This window comes from Ceratina calcarata, unplaced genomic scaffold (assembly GCF_001652005.2).
Source record: "Ceratina calcarata isolate Rehan_Ccalc_2016 unplaced genomic scaffold, ASM165200v1 scaffold267, whole genome shotgun sequence".
Classification (NCBI taxonomy): domain Eukaryota; kingdom Metazoa; phylum Arthropoda; class Insecta; order Hymenoptera; family Apidae; genus Ceratina; species Ceratina calcarata.
The window spans coordinates 95,732-118,588 of NW_017148872.1; the positions used below are offsets into that span (position 1 = coordinate 95,732).

The following is a 22,857-nucleotide window of genomic DNA, read 5'->3' on the forward strand; positions in this document are numbered from 1 at the left end:
AAATGCTTTTCTAAAGTGCATAAACTTTTGGGATTGACTATATAGCCAATACATCTTTAAGAAGAATAAAAAGTCAGCCATTAAATTCGCGTAAAATCATTATTTGATTTAAGTATTACGAAAAAATTGATAGTATGTCATAGTACGTGAATAAATAAGGAAATCTAATCTTCCAAATATAATACAAAAATTGAGTGTAAACCAAGGAGCGGTCGAACATCCGAGGCTGTGGTGACATTTTTAGTAGGCAAACACGCAGAATTTAAAAACCAACGATACAGGTTAAAAACCGAGATACCGTGTGCGCAGCTACGGGGAGATTTAAAAACCGCATAGCTCTTTAAATCTGTATGTGCATTTGAAATTGACAGGAAACGATATTTCAACAAAGTCCAGCAGCGACTACCAGACGAAAACGAGTCGCGTCGGTCGGGTTCGTTTCGTGTTTGGATTTCACATTCTTCCCGGTAACACAAGTGTTCTTCATGCAAGACGTGTTCCTCTTTCTCGTGCTGACGACAACGGGGATCCACGTTTTCTCCGTTGAACGAACAACCCGAATCTCTCGCTTATCTCTTTTAAATACGTGGAAACGGCCGACCGGTCGACCGAACCCTCGTGAAGCTATGCGTTCCCCCTTCTCATTTAAATTACGAAAAAGACAGCTCCGCTGATGAGGCCCATTGGATTCGAGCGAACGAAAACGCTGAGAGAATTCGGTTCAAAAAATTTTTAAAATTCTCAGAATCAGCAAAGGTGTAACATGACAAATTGATATAAGTCGTATCTAATCTATCCAATTTGAGCCTATATGCGATATTAATAAGAAATTATAATTCTTATGGAACGTCAGAATTGAAGGAGTTCTGAGATAAAGAACATGAGAAAATATCCATCTTTCCTTGGAAATTCTTTATTTTTTTTAGAAACCGTTCGAGTCAATTACTCATCTACGGAAGGTGTATATTATCCGTTCACATTACTGACGTTGTCGCGTAACACTGTTAGTTGACAACGTTTTAATCAATGGACACACGGCCGTCCGTCACGATCGATCCCTGAAGCACGAAGGATGCTATACGATGATTTATGCACGGCGATAGAATAAGGAGGGCAAAAGCAGGCAATTATTGGCGCCGGCGCCTGGTCATTATCATTACACATACGCGTAACAGCCTCGCGGCGCGTCGCTGCCGCGGCAAACACGCCGCAGATGGATCGTGCGTGTGTAATAAAGATTGCATAAGAAGCTGTCATTTGTACCCAATTACACGACGGTTTACATGCCGCGTTGATCGGTGACAATTACATACTCCATTGCCGTATCCATCATTCGATACAATTTAAGATAAACGTCGATGGCGAAGCTGAATATTAAAATTACATCCTGAAAACATGGAAATTGTTCTAGGAACTTCAAACATTGTTTGCTCATTTTACAAATTACTATACGTTATGGCATTTGTTGTTTGAATAGATCATTTTAATTGTTTTACAAAATGTTTCATTGAAAATTGTAAACAGGACGTGTTACAGTTCAGAAACTGATAATAAATCTATAAATGCTTTAATTTGTTTAAAAAAATCATAATTTAATGTTACACGCTATAGTAACGTGTGTTAAACTAAGATTTTAGAAATCTTTAGTATGCAGTGTGTACCGTGAATACATTCCTACATAGGATTCGTGTACGCGATGTTCGCATATTGATTCAGAATCAGAATCACTGTTAAATTTTGACATGTTTATCTATAAGCTACCGTATATAGATTCGATAAAACTGGGATATCGATCGCGGTTTTGTGCGCAACGAAAGCCCCTATTTTTACAAACAACACCGTTAGTTAAGTTCATCGAGCGCGTTCCTTTATCGAAAAGGAGCGGAAGCAGTTATCAACACAGACTGGCGATAAGCCCCGGTGTTTGATAGATTCAGTTACGTTGCGGGAGATCGTTAAAAGGGTGCGGTTATTTAACCTCGCGTTATCGAGCGGCATCACAACGTCATCGATTGTCCAAGAATGTCGCCCCTCTTTTTAGAAATTTAAATGCCATATACGAGGAACCGGGTCGCAATTGTACATTATTTGATTTAAGTATTACGAAAAAATTGATAGTATGTCATAGTACGTGAATAAATAAGGAAATCTAATCTTCCAAATATAATACAAAAATTGAGTGTAAACCAAGGAGCGGTCGAACATCCGAGGCTGTGGTGACATTTTTAGTAGGCAAACACGCAGAATTTAAAAACCAACGATACAGGTTAAAAACCGAGATACCGTGTGCGCAGCTACGGGGAGATTTAAAAACCGCATAGCTCTTTAAATCTGTATGTGCATTTGAAATTGACAGGAAACGATATTTCAACAAAGTCCAGCAGCGACTACCAGACGAAAACGAGTCGCGTCGGTCGGGTTCGTTTCGTGTTTGGATTTCACATTCTTCCCGGTAACACAAGTGTTCTTCATGCAAGACGTGTTCCTCTTTCTCGTGCTGACGACAACGGGGATCCACGTTTTCTCCGTTGAACGAACAACCCGAATCTCTCGCTTATCTCTTTTAAATACGTGGAAACGGCCGACCGGTCGACCGAACCCTCGTGAAGCTATGCGTTCCCCCTTCTCATTTAAATTACGAAAAAGACAGCTCCGCTGATGAGGCCCATTGGATTCGAGCGAACGAAAACGCTGAGAGAATTCGGTTCAAAAAATTTTTAAAATTCTCAGAATCAGCAAAGGTGTAACATGACAAATTGATATAAGTCGTATCTAATCTATCCAATTTGAGCCTATATGCGATATTAATAAGAAATTATAATTCTTATGGAACGTCAGAATTGAAGGAGTTCTGAGATAAAGAACATGAGAAAATATCCATCTTTCCTTGGAAATTCTTTATTTTTTTTAGAAACCGTTCGAGTCAATTACTCATCTACGGAAGGTGTATATTATCCGTTCACATTACTGACGTTGTCGCGTAACACTGTTAGTTGACAACGTTTTAATCAATGGACACACGGCCGTCCGTCACGATCGATCCCTGAAGCACGAAGGATGCTATACGATGATTTATGCACGGCGATAGAATAAGGAGGGCAAAAGCAGGCAATTATTGGCGCCGGCGCCTGGTCATTATCATTACACATACGCGTAACAGCCTCGCGGCGCGTCGCTGCCGCGGCAAACACGCCGCAGATGGATCGTGCGTGTGTAATAAAGATTGCATAAGAAGCTGTCATTTGTACCCAATTACACGACGGTTTACATGCCGCGTTGATCGGTGACAATTACATACTCCATTGCCGTATCCATCATTCGATACAATTTAAGATAAACGTCGATGGCGAAGCTGAATATTAAAATTACATCCTGAAAACATGGAAATTGTTCTAGGAACTTCAAACATTGTTTGCTCATTTTACAAATTACTATACGTTATGGCATTTGTTGTTTGAATAGATCATTTTAATTGTTTTACAAAATGTTTCATTGAAAATTGTAAACAGGACGTGTTACAGTTCAGAAACTGATAATAAATCTATAAATGCTTTAATTTGTTTAAAAAAATCATAATTTAATGTTACACGCTATAGTAACGTGTGTTAAACTAAGATTTTAGAAATCTTTAGTATGCAGTGTGTACCGTGAATACATTCCTACATAGGATTCGTGTACGCGATGTTCGCATATTGATTCAGAATCAGAATCACTGTTAAATTTTGACATGTTTATCTATAAGCTACCGTATATAGATTCGATAAAACTGGGATATCGATCGCGGTTTTGTGCGCAACGAAAGCCCCTATTTTTACAAACAACACCGTTAGTTAAGTTCATCGAGCGCGTTCCTTTATCGAAAAGGAGCGGAAGCAGTTATCAACACAGACTGGCGATAAGCCCCGGTGTTTGATAGATTCAGTTACGTTGCGGGAGATCGTTAAAAGGGTGCGGTTATTTAACCTCGCGTTATCGAGCGGCATCACAACGTCATCGATTGTCCAAGAATGTCGCCCCTCTTTTTAGAAATTTAAATGCCATATACGAGGAACCGGGTCGCAATTGTACTTTCAAGGATCTTTCAATCCTTAAGCGATCTATTGGTACCGTTGTAGCCACACTTATATTCTATCTAATTATTATCTACTCATTCAACAAACTTTCTAAAATAATCTCTAGAAATCTAAATCCCTAGTAATTACGGAAGTCTGTTAGAAACATCGACAATGCGTTTCAAAGCACGGATCCCACCGCGAAAGCTTGAACGTCCTTCGGTCCTAAGAAAACTTCGTCTCAGCAGGAAAACGTTCGGAACAGCTTTGGACCAGGGGGTCTCAGTAGTGAGGCTGTAAATTCGACGACACGTGAATCGTAACGCTGCGGGTTCCATCCATCGTGAGGTTTCTTGTCTTGTCGCAACCCCCTCGAGGTCCTTCGCACCGAGGGTGAAACAACGTTCTCTGGCGGCCGCAGGTATCTCCGGTCATTAACGGTTCAGGTACGCGAGGGCAAAAAATTTCTTCGGGTCTCCTTTTGTTCAATTCCTTTCCTTTAGCCACGCCGCGCTTTTCTTAGGCTCAGGTCTCGACAAGATCGTGACTAGAGTGAACGTGTTACCTCGAGGTGTCCAGATTACCTATCGGCGCATTTACGGACAGATTTTCTAAGTAATTGTCTGTGGGTAAAACGACTGACCCTACGGTGGTTTGTTTAGAAATTTGGAAAGGTCCGAACTGGACTTTCACTTAAAAATTTGGAAAGGTCTTCGCTGTTTAGAAAGGAAAGGTTCGAACAGGGCTTAAGTTCAGGCTAATTTTAGTTTGAACTTCATCTGCTGATTTTACATGTGTATTTTATTTGCATATCGCGTTGAACTGAATACAAACAATCATTAATCATTAGAAATTGCCGTCTACAATATTGTAAGAAAAATATAAAATTCTATATGAGATGTTTAGTTTAAACTGAAAAAATGCCGGTCTCCGATTCACTGAATTTGTGCACACGAAATTATGCAGTGACATCTTCGAACCATCAATTACATCTGAGACCTCGCATAAATCTTAAGAAATTCAACCTGCCGCTCGTTGGAAACTTGTTCATCGAAATAATCATCGAGCCTCTCGCCAATCGACATCGAAACTTCATTGACACGTGTCACGCAATCATTACCTGCAGCCGTGCGTGAAATAAGATAGCTTGCCCGTACAATTACTGCTGTCGCCATTGCGATCGCTTATGGCTTCAACCTAGCAGTTTGAAAATTTCTGGAAACATTATCTCTGTAATATAATCATTCGAATATAACAAGATCATGTGCCTTTTAGATTCTACTCGAGACATTTGTCATCCGAGTGGATATCTACGTTTCTAAGCATTGCGACAAAGCAACATTTTTCCGTTATCCGTTAGACAGACGCATACATATTACAGATAAGCATTAACGCGCGTGTTCATTGTACATAGAGGGAGAGGCTGGCGCCACATCGAGTCTTTTCAACAGTCGCGACGCTAACTCAGTAGTCACTTATGCAATCGGAAGGTTCATCGAAGGATGTGACACATTGCGCGGCGACGCAATATAAATCATACACGATCAGGGCTGCAGGCGATGCATAGCCATCGGAATTGGAATTATCGAGCACGCCCACTTACCCACAGATAAGCCGAATAACGTGAGCCCTGAGGCGAACCATTCGTCAATCGTCGGGGCGTAAAAAAAAAAAAAAGAATCCTTACGGATCATAATTGATTCGGTGATTTATCAGTGTTAGAGAGATTTGATCTTGTTTGATTTCCTGATACTTTTCGTAAACGGCGACGCTTTAACTCAGAGTACTTTTGGCAAATTTAAATAAAAAATGAATCGTGAAAAGTTAGATTTTGAATTTTATGTACTCATAGAGACATCGTATTTGTAGAATGTGAAATATCGACGGTGTAAATAGCGGGCCACGTTTGCGTTTGAGCTTGCGACGCAGAAAGAACCGCGACCGTCAATTTTGGCGCAATTCGCCGAAACCGAGAGGAATTAAGACGGATCGCTCCAAGAGTCTGAGAGATTCGAGCGAAGAGGAAAGGCGACAGAGTTTGTCTTGCTTAGGTAGATGGGAAAAATTATCTTTGAGAAACAAATTCGTATAAATTAATTCAATTTCTTTCTTTGATAAAGTAACATGGAATTCAATTTATTCGCTGCTGAATAATCATCTTGTACGTTTAATGGTACAATTAATGTAATTTTCCAATAATCATTAATATGATTGCTACGTCACCAAGCAAAATCTTATTAAAATTAGTAATCCTCCTTTTTTGGAATGCGTACATGAATTATATTACACATTTTTATCGGTGAAGTGAGAAGACCGCCTTGTACACCCGCATTCATTGCCGCTTAAATGCAAATTCAACAGTCGCTTATCAGGCTATATTACGTGGCGATAGGGAGCGAACAAGTTCGGTTTAAAGACGCCGGCTCGGGTACAGAACCGGGTACTCGACTACGAATGGCTTATTTAGCCAGATAGATCGACTGGAAAATCTTTATTTCAACAAAGATGCTTCTGAATTTTAAAGTTACGTTATAAAATAGTACTCGACGAAAAGAGAAGAAATTACGTTACTCTCTACTCTGAAAGAACAGCATAAATGCAAAATACGTTTGAATTGCATGTTTGATCTTTAGAAACAGAGTATCTCGTTGGCAAAGAACGGAAGTGCAAATGCACGGAAATTTTCATTTTCTCTCGAGACTAACGTAACGTCTAGGTGTAAGAATCGCGGCGCGGTTAACTCCCGTGGCAAGAACCTCGAGGCCGAGGTTCGAAGGGAAAGAAGTTGCGAGGCGTATCGTAAAAGATGGGTAAGCACCGACCGGAACATTCATGCTCTAGTGAAATTAAATACTAGCGCAGCGAGGGCGCGTACAGAGCCGCCTTGAAGCCATTTAAACCCGGCGAGGATATTCGCCTGACTTTCCTCGGCATAAATCTTCGTTCGGGACCGATGCGACGCGTTGCCACCACGTGGTGCAATTGCCAATGGTGGCATTTGTCACAGTGGACGCGTTGGCCTTGCCAATTATTCGTGGTAGGTGATCATCGTAATCGAGTAAACTGGTCAATAATTATCTGTAGACATTTTGTATGTCAGTTTTACATAAAAGTATTATTTATGGCAAACCTAAATATTCTTTTATTGTACAATGTAAAAAGTTAATCAGGGCAAAAGCGATGTCCTCCTGAACCGACTGGAAAGATTTTTATCGAGTTAAAAATTGTTTGTAGAAAGTTTGATACGCGCAGGAAGATAGTACAGTCGGTCGCTAAAAATACGTGTTACGTCATTGGTATCGTTTTGCTTGGCAATAAAAATTATGTACAATTAGTGACCTGCTTTGTACGAAGAACCGCCACAATGATTCATATACGTATGGACGTATGTGAGCTATGAGCTTGTGAACCTATTATAGTGATATTTTAATTGCTCACGCATTATGGTTCATCAGAATTACGAGTTCGTGGTTGCAGATACTTTTCGTAACTTACAAAGAATTGTAGTAAACTAATGGTGATGCGTAGTAAAAATAATTAACGTATGAGATTAATAATTCTAATGAATTATCGGTAGCGGAATAAGTAAAAAGAAATTTTTTAATGTATGTATCGTTAATTGGCTAAAACTGTTCAAATCAGACAGGATGTTCCTGTAGTCTCGTGAAACAGGAATCGAGAACGATAGAAATAACGCCACGCTATAATTAATACGAGCCGATAACAGCGAAAGCCGTGGATAAGTTAACAAGCAACAATATACATTTAAATTTCAAATTCCATTGATAGTATCTCGAGCCGAAAGTGAAGAAATGGTTATTAATGATCTCGGTTAATTAATGCAACCCTTCTGATGTTTTATAATAATTACCGCGACGAGAAACTTCAAGTATGATGAATTAACGTGGTACATTGGCAAAACGTTTCTTAATCCAATTCTCGGTTAACATTATCTCATGTTTATTGTTTCACTCTATTACAACGGTAATTATTGTAAGAAATGATCTAACAATAAGACAAATCTTTTATTGTCGAAATATGCAAAATATACGAGGTAGTTCGATCGACTCTGTACGAGTCCAGATTCGTTCAGGACTTTCCAGGTTTTTCTGGGGTAACCAGAAGTCGCATTATCGGTCCTCAACTAAACATTGCAGCCCGATACTTAAGCATCTGGAATTCGTCAGGCCTTCCTGATCAAGTGAACTTTGTTTCGCTTATTATCATCGATAAACATGTCAACAGTAGCAATTACTATTGTTACCACTGTTTTACTATTAGGAGAGCTGAATCGCCGCCATAACTTAACCGCAACTCGCAATCAGAATCTGATTGTAACTTTACCCCGATTCGTCAGCCATTAAGCAACCGTAATACGATCGCTACTTCATCACTGTCACTGTTACTTGTCACCGTCAGGGCTACTGTCACCGTAGCCATGACCATGACCGTGACTATAACAATAGCATACTACAATAATAATTATTATACTGCTTTCAGTAGTAAAAACAACCACTTCCATCATTGTAATTATGCAATTATTCGCACACTAGGATCTTGGAAATCAGATAGCATTTCCTTGTACCTACATACTTCATTCCTTGAATGTTATATAACATTGAATAACGATGCTCAAAGCAAGCAATTACAGTTTTTTATGTTTTTACATTTTTCCTCGCTAATCAACCTGCATAACTCTTGGAAGTGGAATTCTAAAATAGCTAATATACGTTTGATGAAACGGTAGCCGCTTTAAGGGGTGAAGCACCCTTCAAGGGACTGGTCATCGACTTGCGATTGTTTGGGTACCAGATGTTCGTGTCTCTGCAACGCGACACGATCGTTCTCGATTTACGTGCTCGTAGTACTCCGACGTGCCACTTATTGTTCAATCATTACGACAGTCGTCTGGTACGCGGTGGCCAACATCCGGTCGCGTAAAGTTGCACGCGCGTGTACAACGGTGTAGTAAAACTTGCGTAGTACGCTGAAACGAGGAGGAGCGCACCGAGTAGAACCCGAAGAAACCACGCACGAGGTTTCGTGTACGAAGGACATTCCCACTCCTACACGGACCGTTTCTCTCTCCCCGGCACCGTTCAAATTATCCACCGGAAGCGGCCCTTATTTTCCCTGCACGTATGGTGCACGCTTCAGAAATTTCTCGACTCGAACGAACAAGCTCTAGGAGACGAGAAAGAGAAAGAGAGAGAGAGAGAAAGAGAGAGAGTGAGAGAGAGAGAAAGCTCGTTCGATCGTCGAACACGCGAGAGCAAGAGCGGTTGGAGTTAGAGTAGCGAATCTTTGCACACGCATTCCTCGACAATTCTAATCAACATAATTGCTATCCTATGCAGAAGGGACCCGGAAGTACATAGTTATTTCAAAGTTCTCCATATCAAATCGGACATTGCGTTGATTGCAAATGAACAGCCATCTGACCGGTCTCATCCTGAATTGTTTAGACGTTCGTGGCAGATGTGACGGAGGCTCGTTTGTCAGTACGTTATCGAAGTTCATTCTATCCGGATCAGGCCTAAGGTCCGTAAATCTCGCGTGGTCGTCCCTGAACGTGTAACGTCCAGCTCGTATGGATCCCTACTACACGATGCAAACCCGGCACTGGCGCCCTAGTCATACCGATCGTATGGTGGGGGCATAGTTACGTTTCACGTGACATGCTGGCGCCTCGGTGGTAGGGATCGATCGGTGATCACGTGACCGGTTGGCGCCTCGGTGGTAGGGACGCACCTACCACCCCTACGAGGATAGAAGACCGAGCCACGGACAAGCAGGAGAACCGGCGGCATTCTGACCTGGTAAGTCGCCAGCGTCTGGTCGTGAGAGAGTGAGCAAAGAGCTTAGGCTTGGTTGCCGCATCGCTGGACATTTAAATCGACCCACGAGCGCAGACGTTGTTCGATAAGGGCAACACAGTCTTTGCTACGCGTGTTCGTATATCTACTCGCGAACCGCCAGTGGTCCAGACTCGCTAAGTAACTCTGACTCATGAAACAAGTCCGAGTTTACATGTTTATTTATTAGAATCCCACGTACCTTCGATCATCGCATACGCATACTAGTGTCGGTTTAAAGATACACTCTCAGACGGACGGAAAGAAGAGTAGAATCGAAAGGAAGAGTCACGATTATTTCTGGTGATTGTCGGTCAGAGAACAGCCGAGAGACGAAACAGAAAGTGGTTTTTCATCGGGGAAAAAACCTGCAACGTCGGCTTCTTTTTCTACGAGCGAGTCACCAGGAATTCGTTGTTTCTTGCGTCGTACACGTACACTGTATATTATTTTCGCGTAAACAGTCTCTAGGTGAGTGATATTTCGGAGTCATCGCCCGAGACCAAGGTTCCCGATACGTGTACATACGTACAATACACACGGCGTACATACGTAGATACGCAGCGCGTTCGTCCTCTGTCCATCGATGTACGCATGTTGTATTTTTTGTGAAGTGCTGAGTGTCCCGACGAGCGTCTTCCCGTGCTGCGAATTCGTGTGAACTTCTATCCGTATCTTTACGATCGATTCGTGCATGCTCCGTCTGGTCGCGCCGGCGAAAAACGGTTTGGCAACGTGGCACGTGAATAAAGTGACACCGCGACGTCGAGGACGACGACGGCGACGGTGACGACGGTGAAGAAAAGGGACGGAGAACGAAAACCGATCCGAGACGAACGTCCGGCGGACACTTTGTTTCGCGAGCCGATCGACTCTCGCTCGTTGAAGAGGAGTTAACTCGAGGGCAATACCTGCCGTCACGTTCCCTGGATCGTGCGTGTTCGAGAGAGGTTAGGGAAAAGCATTGCGAGAACCATGGATCTCCTTTGCTGCGAGTCCACCGAGACCGAGTGCAGGGCGTACGACGATCCGGCTCTGCTCGAGGACGACCGTGTGTTGCAGAATTTGTTGAAAACCGAGGAGAGATACGCACCCAGCAGTTCCTACTTCGAGTGCGTGCAGAGGGACATCTCGCCGGCCATGCGCAAGATCGTCGCAGAGTGGATGTTGGAGGTGAGTTACCGTTTCCGGTCCACGTGTCGCCCTTGAATTTGCCTAAATTTTACCATTAAACGCTCCTTCTCCGTCCCGATGCCGTTGCACACGCATTCCTCCAATCGTCCTTCGAGCGTCTTGGTTTGGTCCAATCCGATTCTATCGCGTGCCAACTCGAAATATCGTTGGGACCAAAGTCGCACCACCCGCGAGATCCCTTCGACTTTTTCGAGAACGTAAGGACTACATCGGTCGATACGGCTTTGCGGTTTGCCCTACTAGTTCTAATTCCACCTGTTCAAACTGATAACACTGACAAATTGATATAGGTATTATTAACGATGATCATTAAATTCAATTGTTACACTCAAAGGGTGTAGATATATTTAATTAAAACGTACTGACAAAACGTTAAGTCGGCACGTACGATTCCCTGACTGGATTACATAAAGTAAATTAGTCAATTTCGTGTACAAATCTCTCCTCTCTTGCGTTATGACATTCTTTGATTTAAAGCATTTTATCAGTTGTAACGTATGTACATGTACAGCAGACCGCTTATCGCAACCGTTTTTAACGGATTACCAGCGAACACCCGCGTTGCGTAATTATGCGTACAATTCTCTGATCAGACTGGACTTTCCATGCAATTACTTGTCAACAATAACACACTTGGATATTGTAGTCGGTGCATAACATCCGGTTTATCTGTGACCAGTATCGTTAGTCACGATCTCCGTTCGATGAATGTTGCATCGAAGAGATATCGACAAGTCGCAACCGAAGAGCGACCGTCTTCTTTTCATCGAGAAAGGACGTGAAAATTCGAATCGACTTCAGACAGGTTTAGACCAGTTTTTTATATACATCGATTTTTTTTCGGCCGTGTAGCGCGCGTGGAAAGTCGTCGAGCGTTAGCTTATTTTTGGCCGCACGGAAGCGAGAGAGAGAAACCAGTCGATGACGTCGAACGCGAGTCTGGCGTCCCTTTAAAATTTAAAAAACCGTACTCGTTACGTAGACGTACCGAAGCGGTATTTGCGTTTAACGCCGGTTTTCGTCGTCATTTAATGGAGAATCGCATAGCTCGGTGAGATCAATTACATCATCGTGATTTACTAAACGCGTACTGAAACCAGTTTCATAATTACTGCTCTACTCAGTCGCAACAAAAAGATTAGAGGCACTTGGAATTCTTCTTAAGGAAAAGTGAACATTCTGATAATATGTATTTAATATCTGTATAAATATATTCTTGATAATGTAAGTGGAAACAAAAGTAAAAAAGTAGTATGGTTTAGATTCTTGTCGTGTAATCGGCTGGCTACCGGCAGACTTCCTTTCGACGGCTATGGTAATGAATTCTTCCCCGCTTCCGGATCGAATTGCACGATTCCACGTTCATTTTTCCTTTCAACGTGACTCCGGCCATGGCTGACAATGTAGTCTGACCGGGCTATCACGGATACGCGCATCGTGTATATGTATGTACGTTTAAATGCCTCTGCCTTTCGAACATGCTTCCATCGCCTGCCTCGCCTCAGACAGATACGTGTCCACGTTTCTCGCGTTTGCTCTTATCCAGCACACATTTTTTCTCTCGCGGCTTAGTAACGGTAATCCTTTTTTAATACCTCGGTTGCCGTTCGTGTACCACCATCGGTACATCGAGAATTTCGCTTTTGCACAATTGAGTATCGCCGCTGATCGCTTTCTTTCTTTTCCCTTGTGCGATTTCGTCCTTAGAAAGTAGAGACTCAGATCTTCGACTCAACTGTTAATTTCATATTATCATTGTAACTAAAAATAGTCACGGATGACCATAATCGTCGAGCTTTCTAATGATGAAATCGTCACTACGTTTTCGTCGTGTATACGTTCGACGAAAAAATCCAAGGATCATCTTTTGATCGATCCGTTATCGGAATTTACATTTTCTTTATCAATTTACAAGTGGCCGTTCGAGTAGCGAGCTTTTAAACTACTTACACTATCAGTTATAATCAGAACTCTAAACAACAGACACTTACTAATTGCAACTTTATTAAAGATCCTCTAGTTTTAGAACGTTGCCTAAAATCTTGGCTACACGGACCAAATTCGTTTCAAGTACAATACAATTGACACCGTTTCGCGTTAAACATTTCTTTTTCTGATTATCCGATCGATCCGACCGACGGAGGTGTCAATCATACTAAACGTGGTTCCTCGACTCCTTTGACAAGCCGGTATCGCGCGATTAGGGGTTCAAGGCCCGGCGGGTCCGATTGATTTTTCTCGTGCAATTAATTGCAATGATTTGGCAAAGGGGAGGAGGAGGAGGAGGAGGTTTGTTGTAAACTCGGCCTTGAATCACGCTACGTCGGGAACGTGACCGGACTCTCTGGGTCGCGTATGCACGCGTGCCGAAGTCCGTCGCTTTGAATTCTTTGGCATTAGAGCTACCACCGTCGATTCACTTTCCGATCGCCCGAATTCATTTCACTCTCGCCCTTTCGTTCCGTTCTCACGCGCATCTACCCTCGCGAAATGCTTGTACATCGCCGCTGCATGATTTAGAATCGAGTATTCTCAGTTTTAAGTAAAAATCCTTCACAGGTTTCATAAATTTTTCAACCTTGTTCTCGACTCTACGAAATTTGTTATAGCTGTTTTTAACTCGTTAATAAGAGTGACTTCGTTGTTAACAAGATTGCTTCAACCGTGGTATGAATCTTTTAGAGTAGAAACGTTAATTGTTACAGATAAGAAAAAATTGCGTTCGTTGAATTTTTTTCTAAGGTACACTGCTGTTTTAATTGGTTACACTTTGGAGTATCGGTATTTATTAAATGTTCAAATATGATTCGAGGAGAGAAGCATCGTTCTCTGAAAATAAAACAGATACAATTTCATTTTGAATTCTATTATTTTCTGAGATCGCCCGCGACCAAAATACATTGTTGTCCTCACAATTTGTCCACTGAAACATATTTTCACTTTAAAGTATTGCAAGCGAACCTTGTTGGCTAAAAATATTATTCGATCAACGTAATCGTTCGAGAATTACAATCTTTTTAAAATCTGACTAAAGAAAATATGAATAATATAAGAATTCTAGTTTCCCCTCGACTATGTCAGTTGGATAATTGCAGGGAATCAGTTTAATAAGAATTGTGCCACAATTTCCTTTGATCAATCGTGTGAAAACATTGAACACACATATAATTAGTAAGAGTTTACGCAGACCTGTTACTTCAAAGTAACAGTAGAGACACGAAAATAGACTCGGCGCGACGAGACCCGAAAGAATATTGGCTGACCCCTCTTCTTTTTCTTTAGTCGGATCTGGCGTGTCGAAGGACGGATTAAAGTTTATCGTGATAGATAACCAACCAATGTGGAGACAGATATCCAGCCCCCTAGGACCGTACGAATGTTTGACGATCACCAAACAGTTGTTAGACGCCGTTGCCTAAACTCTACAATAGCTTCTGTTCCATAGGTGATAACAACAGTCTGCGCTCTGATACACGTCATCAAGTAATTCACGGCACGCTTGACAATTAAATTGGCTTTTCAAACGTGATAAACGTTTCCTACGAGTTCCAATAATTTGATATAAGATCGATTTCGATAGGACAATGTTGTAATTGGGACGGCAGGTTGCGTAACCGAAGTGTCGATACAGAAATTCGTCACACTGTAAAAATAGTAGAGTCACGGGTGAATTGTGAATTTTTTAGATAATTGAAACACGCATTCGGTAATCTCTATTTAACGAAAAGGGGAATCAGAAGTTTGATAGTGGGCGAAGTCTCATTAAGCCGAATGAGAGAATGTTAGGAGAATTTTTTAACAGAATTTCGAAACCATTCATAAAAAATAATTATCGAAGGGTAAACAGATGACCGTTTCAATAGATATACGGAAAGAGTTTGTTGGCCCCCGTTTTTATCGGTGAACCACCGCCCTTGCCCCGCGTTTGTTCTTAATTGGAGCTTGAAACGTGTTCGCCCTGCGCGCGAGAGATATCGAGAGCTTCGATTCGGATCACGGTCCCTTTTACATATTTGAACAGATGCGTGATGTAATCGGCCGTGACTTTTCTTCGTTTAATTCTCTTCGCAACGTGTTAATTAAAAAAAAAAAAATGATAATCTCGACTTCATTTTGCTGCAGAAAGTTTTTTTATTATATTTACTCGTTCTGCTGTGACTCTATTTGCCATAGATAAAACATCTCTGTACTTTTCCATTTTTAATCATGATTGGTTAATATTATGAAGTCAATCGAATACGAAATCGAAGGAATTTAGTACAGTGATAAACTATCTGTTTTAACAATAGGCGCGCTAACCGGTTTACAGTTATTGAATATATATCTAAGGATTAAAACTTGAATAACGGTGTACATAGAAAACTACTGAAAACGCATCTGCCCGGCAGACTGTGTTGAATATACAAAAACGATGCCATAAATCGACACCCTTGGAAGCTACTTACACGCGGCATAGGCGCGGTCGATTCGTAGAAACGACCACCTCCGAACTTGGGAAAGCTCTCAGTATCTCTTGAATGAAATATGTATCGGCTGCTCCGTGAAAATTTTCCGAAACGATACTTCAGAAATAATTAGGTGAAGAGCGATAAGTAACCGATAGGCAGACGATAGGCCCAATAAGTGAAATGATAATTAACATGATCAGATAAAACATTTTTAGGTAACAGTTAATTCGGTTAAACATGTTCATTTAAAATTCGTTTCCGTTCCACAGTACATTCAAGCTAGATATAGAAAATACGGCATTCTTTTAAATTAAAATCTTACGGTTACGCTCATGATTTTATTGCGAGAATAGCTGGATTTGCCACTTGGGATCCTGAAATATTTACACCGCAAAAACTTCTCCCCTCGCAACGCGTTTAATCGATGGTAGGGCACAGACAATTATTTCGTTAAGTCGCCGGTACTAATTAGTCGTGGTATAAACGTCATGGAGCAATTACTGGAGGTAGGGTGGCTGAGAAAAGGGGGTGGATGCGTTGGCCACGCTCAATAAGTCCGCGTGGCAACGTATGGCTGCACTCGAACCGGTAGAAAAGCAACCAGTGGGATTTCCGTGGAAAATTTCGGGCAAACCCCTGTACCGAAAGCCACAGGGCCACGTGTCCGCATTAAACCGTTCATTCCGGAGTCTTCAGTATTTAGCGTTCGGTTATTAAATTACAGTTAATCTTGTAAATCCTTTCTTAATTACTTCATGTATATTATGTAATAAAATGAACAAGAGTTAATGTACAGTCTGAATACTCTTACATTAAAAGGTTGTATTGAATTTTTGATTATTTCATTAAATTTACACGCAGTCGGTTTAATTAAAAGTCTCTAGCAAGCGTATTTCTAACTAAACCAGAAAGTCCATCATTTTCATCGAACAAGGAAGCAGATATCGTTTAGTAATAAATTATTTCGAAGCCGTCGAACTGGAATTTCGTTCCACGTCGGAAGCTCGTTATACCCTTCTTCAGCATCGACTGTATCGATTGTATCTTCTCCTCGAGGACGCTTTGAAAACAAAAACCGAGGTCCCCGACCTATGCCCCAGGGTGATCGATTAGCTAAAGCCACGAAGTTTAAAATACGAAGAGAGGAAATCCGGTCTGATGTACATACGTGCTTCGTTTTTTTACTTCTTTCACTCGTTTACCGTTACTTTACTAATTTGCCGTTATCTTTCACCTCTAAGAACATCCAAAATGATAAATTTCAAGTAATACTTATTAATTGTATGAAAATAATTTAGTTTATTTTTAAATTTAGTTACTATTTAATAAGTTATCCTGACTTCGACGAGATGAAAAGTAAAGTAAGCAATAAATGAGATAGATTTAACACAATAGAACCCTCTTTTAACCTGACCTAACACAATTCGACGTGAAAACAAAGTAGCAGTTATTTTCGTGCTTAGCTATAATCCCCGTGTACCTATTAAACCCACAATTAAGTTTCTCGATCCATTTAAAACGAACCCCTTTACCTGAGCGTAACTGTATACCCGTACGTCACCTAATACGAAGTCCAGGTACCGATGCCTCCTCGATTCCCAAGCACCCTTAAACCTCGGCCTAAAATACTTGCCGCGAAGGGACAAATTGTACGAAGGCTTTTGTTCCAATCTGGAATCGGTAGGGAGAGAATTTCTAACCCGTCTGATCGTTTGCGACAGGTATGCGAGGAGCAAAAGTGCCAGGACGAGGTCTTTCCCCTGTCGATGAACTACGTCGACAGGTTCCTGTCGATCTGCCCGATCAGGAAGTCGCAGCTGCAGCTGCTTGGAACCACCTGCCTGCTTCTCGCCTCGAAAATGCGCGAACCGTCGCCGCTCACGGCTGACGTGCTCGTTTCGTATACAGACAACTCCATCACCCTGGAAGACTTATGGGTAAGTGTCCACCGAATCTCAGTTCACGCTTTTCATTCGTCGGTTTTGTTCACACCTACGCAACACGTATCTGCTATTGCTCTGCGATCGTTCGATGGTGGTCGATCATCTCGGCGATGCTCACTCGTATTCGTTACACGGGTAGTTTCTAATTTTCGCAAGTGGAGTTTTACTTCTTTTATGAAGGATTAGTAATATCTTTGAAGAATCACATTTTCCGCAACGAAGGCGATCGTTATTTTATAGATGGAAATTTATACGAAGTATGAGGAACAAAAATGCGGATTAACAATTGTTCCTAAGACAAATTAATTTTATTTTATCTTTGCCCAACGGGCGGTCTTTTATTTTCATTACGGATAATAAGATGCTAATCGGGAAAACTCTTACTATCCCACTCGCGTTTAAACAATACCTGACCTAGTAGAGCTTTTACTATTGGCGATAGCAAAGGGAAAATCCTGTTAGTAAACACTATCAGCTACCGATAAAACGCGGCGCGTTAATGAAACACGTCGGGCTTATCGTTAATTGCACCTCCGTAAACGATAAGTCCTCAGGTAGAGTAGAGTACGCAGGGCACGCCGTGAGTATGTTTTTCGGTGCAGAGTCATGTGCTCGATACATGCTAACCACCTTCGTATATCTATACGCCAAAAGAAAAAGAGATCCCCTTTGCGATAAATTAACGATAATGAGCGGCTGAAGCCTCTTCGTTCAATTATAGAAGACGCCAAAACTTCCATTTCTTTTTTTTATTCCGTTCTATTTCATTCTCACGCAAAGCTGGCGATATTTCTTTTATCCAAATCATTTCACAACTAGAAGAGGCACGACTTTTAAAGAATTAGAATCATTCTTCAAGAATTAGATTTTTACCTTAACGCCGATTCGTGGTACGGTTTTTTCTTTCTATGTTTAAAATGTATCAGGGTTAATATCGATTTCGCGTACGCGTATGCTAATGTCTCGAATGAAACTTTCATAGGAGAAATTTTTCGGTACGTTCGCCGAAAACAGTTGATCGTATCAAACGAGTCTATTTTTCGGTTCGTTCGAAAACAAGAACGTTTGGTGATAATCTGTTTCAAGGATAGTCTTTATCGCAACTATTTTTTACACCGCATTTCAATTGCTTTCGACAATTTTTACGTGATAATTTATAGTTTATAATATATTTAAATAAAAACTGAAATAGTGTTCAATAATGAAACTCGTTATCTAATATCTAAGGTAATCAGATTGACTAATTTATAAAAGGATGCAAAAAGAAAAAAACGTGGCATTCGTTATCAGATAAAAAGAAACCAATGTCATCGAAGAGATTTCGTATACTTTGGTTATTTAATCGATAAACACAACAGTTCTTGAAGTTTTTAAAAGATTGATACATTTAAATTCGTGATTCTATCAGTCTTCTGTGATAAAAGTGTTTTTTAATTCTGTCAATGTATAGCAATGATTACCTACATGGGAACTACGTGGTTGTAATCTAGATTATACTGTTAGTTTGTTTTACATGGGAACGCGGAAACAATTTACACGCGTTTAAATCGACCGGAGGTGTCTGGAAATTTAAATCGTAGGTGTCGAATTGCGCGTAGTCGAGACACGCGACTGAAGCCGAGGTAGTTTTCGCAAACGTGGCAACTAGGAAACGAGAATTCCTTTGGAATCCGCTTCGGGTAGTGAGAAATCAGAGGGGCCGTTCCGCGTGGGTTAGCCTTTTAAATACCGAATTGTAACATTTTATGTGTTGTAACAAAGTTTTCGGAATTCCTTAGTTGCGTTTAATATTAAAAGTTGACTACTTTTATGTAAGTTTACTTTTAAACACTTGAAAATCCTTAACACGTGTCACACAGTGAAAACGAGATGGATGGCCAGAAATTTTTGTGTTTCCAAGAGAACACGAAAACCGTACGTAACTGGGCTCCACTGGCAAACAAGCGATAGTCTGAGCAAGCCTAAATAGATAACAGCTCTGATACCAGGAACGGTTATTTAATTTCCAGCCACACTCTCCAGTTTGCTTCATTTCTATAGGTTGTTTCCTTTTCTAACCCTTCGACCAACGCTTACAACCATTCATTCATTTTTAAAGTGAATTATATTCATAATTTGTTTGCTCGTTTCTCATTTGTTCCAATTATTATTTACCAAGTTTGAACCTTTGGAACATACGCATTTGTCGCCACGTTTCACAGTATATTAAAACCGAGAGCATGTGCGTATTTCTTCGAATTATATATTTATGACATGGTTCATTCTATACTTCATCTTCCATGTCACAACAAGCATTAATGAACGTAGCAATTAATGTCTTGCACAGTGGAATGTGTAAACATTCCAATGTTTGCCTCATTTATCTAAACGACGAAGTCACAGAGTGGCTGCATTCCACGTTCGTAGCAATAACTCTGGATCATTAGAAGATTAGTGACCTAGATCCGGCGCCACTAAAATTGTTACATGATATCATCTCATTATCATATTATACTCTGTATCAGTCGGGTCGTGCAATTTATGCGAACAATTTCAGCAACAATTGGCCATACCCGGTGATTTCATTAAATTATACAAAATAATTAATTCTATTATAATTAATTCTATTATTTATCAATGGAAATGAGTCCGACTCTGTTTCATACACCTGGCTTCATGCTCAAGCGGCTATCTCGATTGCGAAAAGGCACGTATCCAAATATTGGAACGTACTGTCAAAGTCAGCGCAGGGGTGACCGGTCAGAGAGATAATCGTCATGTGAAATAGTTGAAGAGATAATTGCCGCTGTTCTGTCACCCCCGGGCAAAAAAAAAACACGACGATTCGGCTGGCCGAATTCTGGCAATAAAATGAAACAAAAAGTCAGTGGGGACGGTGACTAATCATCGGAAAATATGTAAACAGAAAGGTGGTAAGTCGAGGGTGCGGTGCACCTGCAACACGGCGGGGTACATATGCACCGGTGGCACGCGTGCAACAGGCATGAAAAAGTTTATCGATCGCCGACACCGAGTGAAATTATGAAATCCGGTGCCACAATTCCCGGAAACACTTCTCGACTTTTATCCTGCCGCCAAATCCAACATCAAAGAATATCAGAGCAATATTGCGAACTGAGCATGAAATGGCAATTAAAATAGAGAGGATTGTGATATACTGAGAAATAGAAGGATTAATACAATAGCTACGATTTAGTTATCCTGTCGTATTAAACAACTGGACTTCTATTCGGTTTATATTAAAAGCACGGTGAATGTGATTCATTGAAAGATCTCGTATAATACTCGAATCTGCATGAGGAGTATAGAACGAGCATTACTTCCTGCAGATTCCGGAAGAGGAACTCCACTCGTACGAGATTCCGGTGTCAAAGTGCAGCGGCACCGGTACCGGAAGTCTGCACCTCTTCTTACTACAACTTAGCGCAAGCTCTCGCGGTAAGGACAGGGTACGATGATGAGAATTTAAAAAACTATGCGAAAAATAGTGGTGAATTCCGGCCGGCTGGGTGCACCGCCGCGACGCGTCCTGTTCTCGCAAAAGCCGTAGAGAAAGAAGGGGAGCAGGTGATGAGGTGGGCCAGGTGGTTGCGACGGCATCCTGGTCTCTTTCAGGGCTGCACCGGGCCCGTGCTCGATGCAGCAGCTGCGTATCTCTGAATACGACAGACGTCGTCGCACCCCTTTCCTTTCTTGGCGAGTCAGGAAACCCTGCTGGAAATCCTCCTCGCGACTTGTACCTACTGGTATTGCCTCATGATCACAGGTTCCTCCTCCTTGGAAGGTGGAGACTGCACTGAGTACGCACGTTGTGCATACGAAGGAGCAGAAGGAACTTGATGTTCGGATGATGCGGATGTGGCCCAGGTGTTGCGCGTAATTGTAGCAGAAAGCGTCACCTGTTGATCGGTCGATGTATGTATCAGGTGCGAATCGAATGTACTGATACTGTTCTCTTGACGGTGATGATGACGAATAGTGGACGTTGCTTTCTCAAGGCTTTCGGTTTTATGTACATGCATGATATAAATATCAGTCTTAAATTTAATCCCAACTTGAGATTGAACAATTGCCAAAGCGATTGTTTAGTTTTTATCTATTCCTGATAATTTGTTGTTCGATTAATCAATGGAACCACGACGGACTTAGCTACTATGTTCAATCGTGGTCCAGTGTTGGTACTTGAAGATAGGCTTCATAAAATTCCAGACGATATCAATATCGGGAATCGCGAGGAAAAACTTTCCAGTCACTAATACAATTTTTATCGTAAAACGTTGTCGAAGATTCTTGAACAACTTTTAAACATCCACGAATATCGATATGCTTGGAGGCACGTGCGCGAAGCATGTTGTCGAGAGTAACGAGAGTGGGAGAAGCAGCAGCTGTGAAGCTGCGAACCCTTCGCTTCGGCTATTGTCGTATCAGGAAGACCCTCCAGGTTTCTTCCTCCCTTAGATTTCTTTGGAACTTCGATTTCTTGAAACCTTGCAATTGACTGGGTCGAATTTGATTTATTATCTTTTCTCAGTTCAAGGAAATTAAGTTCAATAAATTTTTCTATCGAAAAAGTTCAGTCAATCTAAATTAACTTCAAAGTAAAGATACGACAGTGTAGTAACAATCCTTTCAACCGGAATATTATATATTTTATTACAATCCATTAGACAGCTTCTTTGAAATGACAGATCAAGGTTAAATCGTATCACCATCACCTGCCCACTGATCGTTACACATGCAGATCTTGTCACGTTTCCTGTATTAATAAAATGCGACTAACAAGCTGATTAATTTTTATCTGCCATCAATTCGAATATTCATTGCTGATCAATTTCCATTTAATTCCTGTCAATTATTAACACGCATGATCCTCAATCCAATACCATTCCATTGAAATCCCTAAAATTTTGAAAATCTGTAAATTTAAAATATGGACTAATGTAATGATTTATGTAAAACCAGACAAGAAAGTCTAAATACAGCATAGATAATCAAAGTATAAGCACACAACGGAAATGGGAATCGAATGAATAGGTTTGCTAATTAAAGCAGTCAGGAACATTCACCTGGCTGCGTTTCGATTAGGAAGGACACGACGCGTGTCCTGACCAAGGCTTTTTAATCGCACGTGCGGCGCGTTTCCATAAACGTGAAGAGAACGCGCGTGCTTCGACACGCACGATGCTTCCAAGTGCTCCTACATACGTACTTGCAATTTACTGAAGCATAACTTCTATGAAAAACCTTCGCAAAGACAGTCAGTAGTAAAATCGATGAACATTTAGATGTCTAATAAGAACTGCAAGATAAAAGTTTGCAAAGGGGAGGAAGTATTCTTTGAAAATTAGGTTTATTATTATACAAT

General features: G+C 41.1%; 1 protein-coding gene across 1 annotated transcript in view; it reads left to right on the forward strand.

Moving 5' to 3' along the window:
* Window positions 1-9,379: 9,379 nt before the first annotated feature.
* The window catches only part of CycD (cyclin D), a 41,345-nt gene continuing 27,867 nt past the window's right edge, over window positions 9,380-22,857 (forward strand). Inside the window, exons 1-2 of the mRNA XM_018021873.2 lie at window positions 9,380-11,080; window positions 17,271-17,486. Coding sequence (XP_017877362.1) covers window positions 10,883-11,080; window positions 17,271-17,486 — 414 coding nt within the window. The 5' untranslated portion in view covers window positions 9,380-10,882. The remainder of the gene's footprint in view (window positions 11,081-17,270; window positions 17,487-22,857) is intronic.